The following is a 9363-nucleotide window of genomic DNA, read 5'->3' as shown; positions in this document are numbered from 1 at the left end:
TCCATCCATCAATCACCTGTACAGTGTTGGAGTGTAGGAGGCAGGGCCTGACGAGGTCTGACCCCAAACCCGGCATGACATTCAGGGAAGGAGTGTCACTAAACCAGGAAATCCCATTACACTAAAGTATGATGGATATCAGTACTGGAAAAAAACTCATGTGTGGTCTGACATATAATTTGTTTTAATTTGTACAAAAAATGTATAGATAAAATTGCGATGAAGACATTCACATTTATATCTGCGTTTTAGGCTGACTTACCTAAATTGCCCTTTCTTGTATGAGTTCTTAATTCTTTTCATTTTTCAAGAAGTATAAGAATGCTCACAGCAGGCAAGGAAAATATTTGCGTAAATTAAATAAAACTACTGAAATAATTTAAGAGAAGCTTAAATGGGACAATATAGTCTAAAATCCACCTTTTCAGATAGTATGTGATAATTTCTCATATATATCTCAATGCATTGTTTGGTATACATAATAATATTTTTTAAGTAATGCTTGTTGAGTGTAAATTGTAATTTAATTCAGTTCAATGGCAGTAAGGCATTTGTTTGATAGACAAAATCTATCTTGCAGGTTTGCGTTATCTGCATCAAAGGGGCAAGGTCTATTTGCAAACATGCACTATCAGACCTACTAATCAATAGCAACAAACAATCAATGGCTGAGGACAAAGGTGAAAATAGATGAGAAGCATTTCCTAGTTAAGGAAGTAAAATGTTTCTGAAAACTATTGAAATCAACAAATAAGTACAATCAGCATGGTATTTGCATATAATCTGTGTTTGATGATTTGTCACAACTATGCCTTAAATAGATGACACAGAACTTTTTTAACATTGGATAGCCAAGATGTTCATGCGATGTGGACATTTCAACACACGTCATACCTGTTTGGCTTTATTCTGTTTGTGTTTGGCGTGGGACGACTCATGTTGAAATGTCTCTGAACCCTCCCTTTTATTAAGGTACCCGCCAGCAGACACCAGGCACCCAATCAAAGTTACCCTCTTGCTTCTTCAAAGTTTCATTCTTAAGGTTAAGCACACCAAACAGCTCCTTGTTGACGACTCCAGCAGGACCCTAATCAAGCCACCACAAGGCATTGTCACACAGATGATGGGGTCAGAATAGCAGATGTTATCATGCTCTGACCAGACCGAGAGGACACTACAAAAACAAGAAGGGCAGGGGGTGTCACATTGAGGCTGTTATTCGGGCTGACGTAGTAGAAGAGTGTGAGTGTGCCTTAGAGCCATAAGGTTGAACAGGACTATGCTAAACCTGGACTGCAGTGAGTATAGCGCTGCCTTCGCCCAGTCCTTGGCCATGGTGGGATTTGACAACACAAGAGAATTACCTGTGCATGTAAATATAACAGGTATGATTATGTGTTGAACTCATCTACTGCAATGTGTCAGCAAATGTTTATTTGTAAGTGTAAAACAAAACAATTATATGATAATACTGTTTATGGGGCTTGCAAATCTGAATGCATCATGGGATATTTTGTTGTACTTCGCCATATTAAGAGGATTCAAGAGAGTTGAAGTACTACAAAATCCTCAATCAATGTAAATATGCCGTACCCCAGTCTAATAAAAACATAGTTTTGCCACGTTTGTATGAGAGACACTGTGGCCGTTTCAAAAAATGTCTCCGCATAAAACCCACCTGATGACTTTGCTTCCAAAATGGAGTCATTTTAATGTGACGTCGCAATGTACAGGCCACATAACTGTAAACGTTAGATCCTGGTCTGTAATTTTAATGATCTGGTATATGTTTCGGTTTCGGTTTCTTATTTGCTATTGCTTCAAAGACCTTTGCAAAGAAAAATGTGTTAGGAGGACCTCATTCAATAAAACAGGTACACTATCCGCAAAGATTACATGATGAAAGACATGAACATACAAGGCTTGTTGGTATACATGGTCGTTCGATTTTTTTCCACCTAATCTAGTAAATCATCATTTGCATTCTGCTGTGCTGAATCAGTCCTTCTCCTTTGAACATTAAATAGGGATGCTCAACCAGCAGAATACTCTACAAATGCAGCTAAGCGGAAGGCATATGTACTCTAATCTCTTAATTCAATCGAACTGATCTTTGACCGTTGAAAGCCTTCCCATTGTTAAAATGTAATCCCTGGCTGCTCTGCCTACAGAAACTAAGCATGTGATTTACATACAATACTGCCTCGGGCCAGTGTCCAGGGATACAAGCAAAGAAACAAAAAATCAAGATAGAGTGTATTTGATGAACAGCAATTTTAGCACAGACAATGCTGCAGTAATCAAATACTGAAGGAATACAACCGAGGGAAACACAGAACGAAATGGAAGCATTGCTCCTTATAGTGGAAAAGCGTGTGGACTTTGGCCTGCCAATTGCTGTACATCAGTTTTAATTAAAAGGGGAGTTTCCCCTTTCTCTGTGGTAATAAGTAGCAGCTCTCCCCAGATGCCTAAGCTTTGGGCAGCTCCACATAACAAAGCCCTCTTTTCCCTGCTATCACTGGTGCTGATCTGGCCTGATGCTAACTAGTTGCCTAACTAATTTAACACTGCACATATTTGCACTCTGAATGCAAGTTACCAATTGTCAATTAAATCAAAGCATTACATCCATGAGTCCATCAACACATGGAAACATGCGGCCATACAAATAGTTCTGTTTCAACCAACGGGAAATCCCACTGATTTGTCAGGACAAAAATTGAAAGACCTACAACCAATCAGTTAATCATGCCCCCCCCCCCCCCCCCCCCCCCGCAAAGAGAGTGTACATAGAGCACTGTGCTGCAAAGCCCTAGAGGAACTGACATCCATTATGTTTTAATTAACAGAGGCAACAGTGGGGGCAGCATCTGCTGATAGCAGTGCCATCCTGTGCTCCATATGTGCAGACCGGGCCACCGGCAAACACTATGGCGCGTCCAGCTGTGACGGCTGCAAGGGTTTCTTCAGGAGGAGTATCCGCAAAAATCAGAGCTACACTTGCAGGTGAGAACCATCAAAAGACAACACATAGTAAACCCCGATAGGAGTGGTGTTACTGTGTTTAAAAAATGTATATGGATTGATTGATCATGGAGGAATTACATTAGAGGGGGGCTGCACATTTACATCTTCATACATTTTACAGTGCGTTCTGCAGAGTCATCTCCTATGTAACGCTACCTAATGATCACATGCACGTAAGCAGCCCATGTGATCATATCATACTTCCCTACACATAGCCAAGAGGGCTCCAAGGCCCCTCATCAGCATGTGGACCCTCACTCATTGCTCAGATTCACTCTTGTTCCACTCCAATGGTCATGTTAGCATAACCTCCCTTGAAATACGTTTTTGGATAGAAACACACATCCTCTCTACACTACAGAAGGCTTAGCTGAACGTACCTTCATAAGCATGTATTAGACCTAATCATTTTTCCTTGACACGCATTACTCTCACTGCTTTGCAAATCAAGCATTGGAATTAGTGTCACAAAGAAATCAAGTAATACACGATGATTTATGCCTTCCATGGGAGTAATTGAATCCTTTGCAGAGTGAGATGTATCCTGTTTGAGGAAGATAAAAAACATGTTGACTGGCATAGATACCGGACTCTGTCCAGGCATGAATGCAATAACCTATCTTCAATAACAATGGACTGAAAATCAATGGTGAGATATAGCGGTGGAGGGCCTTCTTCCCTTGGAGGGGGATTGACGTATCGTATGTGACAGTGAAAAGTGTACACCTCTGTCTGAGTGGTTGTCTGCCGCGGCATGTCCATTGTCAACAACAGCCTAGCAGACTTCTTTCAAACAACACGGCAACTTCTCAGAAAGTCTCCGTCGGCCCCCGAAAGGACAAATCAAAAGCCTTTTCTTTGCCCGAGAGTGCAGTTTCTCATCGTCTCTACCTTTCCTTCTCAGGTTTAGCAGGCAATGCATTGTGGACAAAGACAAAAGAAACCAATGCCGCTCCTGCAGGTTGCGCAAATGTTTCAGAGCTGGGATGAGAAAGGAAGGTGAGAGAACCATAACCCTTACAAAAGGTATGCTTGCCAAAGTTACATACATCCATTCTAATAGGGTATCAACATACGGTTAAAAGCATGAGCATACAGCTGCAGTTTCTACCTAAAGTGCATGCCAAGGTCAATAATGGTGTGTGTGTGTTCGTGTGTTCGTGTGTGTGTGTGTGCGCGCCATTAGCTGCCATAGATAAGTCGAGGAAAGAGATGGGGATTCGAGGGGCCATGACTGGGCTCCTCTCATGAATAATTAACATGCCTTTGTACGGCCAAATATTTGCTCAGTAGCTTCAGTGCAGAGATTTCATTCTCCATATCCCAATACAGGAGTATGGTACATGAAACAAAGTTATGATACATCCCTTCAATAGAAAAATTTGTTCAAAGGGTACTATAGGTGAGTGTTTAAAGAACAATGACCTACGCTTTTCGGCACCAGTGAAATGTCAACATACTACTGATCTAAACATTTCAATCACTTTTCTTGAAGTATATCTTTGTTAAACAAGGGAAATATACCATCTCCCACTGCCCACCATTTCGAAAAAGTATTCATCTTTTGCACATTTAATGCCATTACATAGGTTTTATAGTGCTACAGAAATATCAGCATGTAAAATTATTGCATGTACGATTGATGTGTATAATATTATTTGTCTAAAGGAGAAACACTATTTGATTGTCAAGATAAAGGCATACAGGGTGCTGAAAAAGTAGGAAGAGGCTAGTCTTTCAGATGGCTCAGATGACTCCAATCCATCTCTTAACTGATGGTCCGTAGAAGAATCATCTGTGACACTGTAACATAGAGCTATGTCATTATGGTAGGCCAGGCAGGTCTCTATCTCATACGCCAGCACCATGAATAGGCCCCTGATAGGCAGATTGGTTGCCGAGCAGGCAGCTCTGATGACTGATTGCTTGGAGGCAGGGGTCTTGTTGTCAACCTTGGTGAGGCCTATTGGAACTAGGCCGAGCCCATCTGGTTGCCCTCCTAATAACCACTCGTTAAGAGGTTGGCAACATGTGAATGCCTTTTCTGTCCAGCATGTTTCTCACACAGTTAATGACTAGGAGGAATTAAAGGCAACAGTGTTGTTAGACGAGAGATTTCAGTTCATTTGAGGCTGTTGGTATGGTTACTAAATCCCTTTTTTGCTCCTCAGCCGTGCAGAATGAACGCGACCGCATCAGTAGCCATAGAGCCGAGGGTCAGGTAGCAGTGGGCACTCTGTCCATCAATGTTCTGCTTCAGGCAGAGGCCTGTGTGCATCAGGTAACTAGACGGTACACCTCTCTTACACTCTGCTTACTTACTGATACAACACACCAGAAATCAACTCAATTATTACATTTCCCCACACAACCTGGTCTTTTTCATTATAAAACAAGCAGAAAGAGGACAGCAATGGTAGGGATAAAATAATGCACATTCAATAGGCATTTATTCACCTCCCTGGAGATCCGAGCTGTAGGCTAGATTCAGTTACTCCTTAGAAACGACCAAATTGCCCAGGGACCCCATCTAATCATAGACTATTTAATTGCAGTGCTATAGGTCTGGGATTGTGTGCCAACGTCCAATTACCTTCAAATGCATAATAACAACCAGATAGCACTCTGTTTCTTGTGGAAAGAATGAACAGAAATGAATTGGATGATTGACAAACAGACCACTTAATGAAGCAGGAGGATTTTCCATCTTGGATTACTTATATTATATCCTGATGTTAGTGATGAGCCAAGGCCACCATACTACTTTGTAAGTAGTATGGTGGGGGCTACCGCAAGGGCTTTCCACACCTACTGATGCAACATGATTCCCATTCCTTCTTCATCACACACACACACAAACACAAAATCCTTCATTATGATTTGCCACCCTTAGTTCCTAACCCTGCTCTCGCCAGAGAGTTATGACATCAGCACCAAGAAGATAGCCTGCGTCGGCGACGTGTTTGACTCCATGAAGCAGCAACTCCTTCTGCTGGTGGAATGGGCAAAGCGCATCCCTGAATTTTGCTGTCTGCCAATAGATGACAGGGTATGGATGCCAACGGCCCAAATCACAGCTTACGAATTTACACATGGTGTACAAACTATAAGACAAAAGTCATGTGTATTTACCTTGGTGGACCTACTTGTGTACATTTTTCAGTGGTGGGCGACGTTTTGCATGACTACCTGTCTGCCTTTGCATGACTACCCTTCTGAGCTAAACGTGAACTAACTGTGTCTCTGTGTTTGTGCAGGTAGCCCTGTTACGAGCCCACTCTGCAGAACATCTTATCCTCGGAGTGGCAAGGCGCTCCTTACCTTACAATGACCGCATTCTTTTGGGTTAGATGTGCCTTTTACCCTTAACAATTTAATTCAGTGGAAAAAGCTCAATCCTGGAAATGAAATATTCTTAGGTTTTTGATAAGGTTTCTTTAAATTTATGGGAAAAAAAATATCCCTCTCCCATCCAATTGCAGTAGTTTAGCCAATTACATTTCATCAGGGTTTCAGGAGAAAAACATATGTATATCTCTTAAATTCTGCTAGGCCTTAATGTAGTCTGACTAATATCGTAGCACAAATGACCAATTCATGCAGACAAATGAAAGTTATCTGTAGTTTTACCTAGTATAATAAGTAATACTAATTGCATAGTAATAGTAATTACTAAGTAATAAAGTATATATCTATCTATCTATCTATCTACCTAAACACATATTTTTTCTTGTGCAGGAAATGACTTTGTTATTCCAGTACAAGGTGCTGAGATGGAGGTGTCCAGAGTGGCTTTCCGTATTCACAAGGAGCTGGTTAAACCTCTGAGAGAGCTCGACATCACTGACAAAGAATTTACCTGCCTCAGGACCATTGTCTTCTTCGCTCCAGGTCAGTCCCTCAACACCTCATCTGTGCTTTGCAGACACAAACACGGATATTGCCAGGAACATTTAGCCTCATTCTTCCAGTCCGTCCAGACGACCTGGTTTCACAATGGTAGATGAGAACATATTAATGTTGGGCTGTTATGGTTTTTCTGGCAGATAAACTCCTGCATGTCCTTTGAGCCTAGCAATTTGCTTATACAACAAGATCAAATGGATTTGAAAAATTGAACAGCTAAACTGACATTAGATAATGATAAAACATTGGATTTAATTCAACGTCAATGTTGAAGTATGCATTGTGCATGTGCCTGCTGTAGTTAGACATGAAAAGGCAATAAGGATAAACACAAGGTAGGTAGTTTATTTTTCGGGTTTGATGATGGGAGGTTGGAAGGCCAGTACTGATGATGTAGGAGAGACAACTGAAGGTTACAGTAGCCTTATTCTATTTATTAATTTTGCATTCAGTGTCGCAAAGATTTGCATAAGTTAACTCAAAAACATTCCAATAAAGACCGGACACATTGGCTTGCTTCCGTTCAGGCTATTTTGGTAGGTCTAGCTCAAACATAAACTTGCAGCTTAAAGTAGGTCTGGAAAAATCTCACAAAGTTTTGAGCATCAAGACCTCAGATATCCTGAGACATCCATTGTTAGCTGGAAGTCAATCAGGAAGAGCCAAAGCACTAGCATTCTAAAAGTCTTTCTTCTTCTAACCTTGTTTTTTCTTCTGACAGACTGCCTGGGTTTGGGGTGCCCTCAGACAGTCCGCCATCTGCGTTTCCAGGCACACGTGTTGCTGGAGGAGGTGACTAGCGGGCAGAGGGGGCGCTTTGGGGAGCTTCTGCTGACATTGCCTGCACTGCAGAGTGTAGCCTGGCAGATGGTGGAGGACCTCCACCTGGCCAGACTTCTTGGGGAGGCCAGTGTGGACAGTCTGCTGCTGGAGATGCTTCTGGGGGAGAGAGCCACAGCCCAGCAGGGATCCAGCCTGGGTCAGTACTGAGTACTCAATGTGTATTTGGCTCGTGCCAATGCCAAATAAGCGTGACTCTGAAACACAAGAGATTTTTGATTTTATACATGGTGTACAAGTGTATTTAAACATAAAGGGACTGTGGTGTTATGCTGCCTTTAGGCCTTTAACTATCAGATATGATATTTATAAATCTTCACCAGAGAGAGTGACCTGATTGAAGTGTGGAAAGAGACGAGTAACCAAAATGACTTGTACACTCTGACTTTCCCCAGGGTCTTTCCCATCTATGCCAATGCCTTCTGACAGCAACTTGACCCCAGACCACTTGTATGGACACAGATCTTTGCCGAGCCACTTAACCTCAGTCATACTTCCAAGACCCTCATGTAAGGAGCAAATAATCGCATATCTTCTTCGAAAAAAGAAGTGATGAAACCGTCCTGTGTGATTGTATGATTGTCTACTAGTCTGTAGTGAATTATATAAAACATCAGCACCATGGTGAAGATTCAATATTGAAGTAAGCATTTTTTTTCTTAGCTAATGCTATGCAACACATAGGAATTTACTAAACCCATTGTACACTGTCGCTTCATTTCCTCTTGACCTATTCTAAAATAGATGATCTAAAGAAATCCGGAAATACCACAATAGTCCAAATATAACAGTGCATTCATATGATAGTCTCTTATGTTTTTTCTTAATGCAGCATTTTACGTTTCGTTGATAGGTAGGCGGCCCCATATCTGTTAAAATGCTGGTGGTGATACCGTTTTGTCTGTCTCGATCTTCAACAGATCTCCAAGAGGCCCCTCTGTTGCCCACACAGACTGGCACCGAGGAATACAGACACGGCACACTAGCTTCCCAAGACATGTCACCCGTCATACCTGCCTTTAGGTAGTCCCTCAAGCAACCAGAAGCGGAGCTGTAGGCTCGGTCGTTGAAGTGAACCCCGAGAGACATGCATTAGCATTCACAACACACAAAAGACATCCACTCAAAGTGCCATACGTGTCCTTACTTTAGCACTGTTGGAGAACCTCATGATGTTTTTATCATTAAAATAACACATCAACATCAAATAATAATGAATAAAATCGAAATTCAATTAATATGGTGTTATTTTCTTATGGGTACATTTTGTGTATCTTATAACGTTACACAACGTGCAACAATATTTTGGGGGGTTTTCTGTTCTCACCAACTTTCCTATTTTAGTGATAAAAGTTCAAAAAGTATGCAATGAAACGTCTCTAAATGGGCTTAATGCATCGTCTACCAAATAACTATATTTAAAACATACGGGTTAAAAAAACGTTCAGTCAATTTAGAAGGCAAACAATGTGAGAGGTAGCAGGTGTGTGGATCTTCTTGTAATCTACACCTCTGGGTTACACCATTTTAATAATTCGCTGTTAAATAAATTGTTTTCAGTTTTTTACATTTTTATTTATATCCCAT

General features: G+C 41.3%; 1 protein-coding gene and 1 long non-coding RNA gene across 4 annotated transcripts; one reads left to right on the top strand and one right to left on the bottom strand.

Moving 5' to 3' along the window:
* The first annotated feature begins 974 nt into the window (after positions 1–974).
* Positions 975–9014, top strand: hnf4b (hepatic nuclear factor 4, beta). 3 transcript variants are annotated; one of them, XM_060071184.1, is made up of 10 exons: positions 975–1298; positions 2853–3009; positions 3935–4056; positions 5202–5311; positions 5924–6079; positions 6288–6375; positions 6769–6921; positions 7658–7915; positions 8172–8285; positions 8697–9014. In XM_060071184.1, the coding sequence occupies exons 1-10, from the start codon at positions 1280–1282 to the stop codon at positions 8801–8803; spliced, it is 1284 nt and encodes a 427-aa protein (XP_059927167.1). In that variant the 5' UTR covers positions 975–1279; the 3' UTR covers positions 8804–9014. The 3 variants fall into 3 exon arrangements, with proteins under 3 accessions (XP_059927167.1, XP_059927165.1, XP_059927166.1); XM_060071182.1 differs by having other exon boundaries at positions 975–1385; XM_060071183.1 differs by having other exon boundaries at positions 976–1385; positions 3935–4029.
* Positions 6370–7763, bottom strand: LOC132471861 (uncharacterized). The gene is made up of 3 exons (XR_009528930.1): positions 7638–7763; positions 6743–7015; positions 6370–6660 (listed from the first exon to the last, which is right to left on the bottom strand). It is a non-coding gene; the product is annotated as an uncharacterized LOC132471861 (long non-coding RNA).
* Positions 9015–9363: the final 349 nt, after the last annotated feature.

Source organism: Gadus macrocephalus, chromosome 14 (assembly GCF_031168955.1).
Source record: "Gadus macrocephalus chromosome 14, ASM3116895v1".
Lineage (NCBI taxonomy): Eukaryota > Metazoa > Chordata > Actinopteri > Gadiformes > Gadidae > Gadus > Gadus macrocephalus.
Note: the sequence above shows the minus strand (reverse complement) of the source record. Positions and strands in the feature narration are given on the sequence as shown.

Bases quoted from the DNA above. Each gene is read 5' to 3' on its own strand.
- hnf4b (XM_060071182.1), top strand. From the start codon at position 1,280: ATGCTAAACCTGGACTGCAGTGAGTATAGCGCTGCCTTCGCCCAGTCC. The intron at 1,386-2,852 runs GTATGATTATGT...TTTAATTAACAG, and splicing joins TGTGCATGTAAATATAACAG to AGGCAACAGTGGGGGCAGCA. The intron at 3,010-3,934 runs GTGAGAACCATC...TTTCCTTCTCAG, and splicing joins AATCAGAGCTACACTTGCAG to GTTTAGCAGGCAATGCATTG.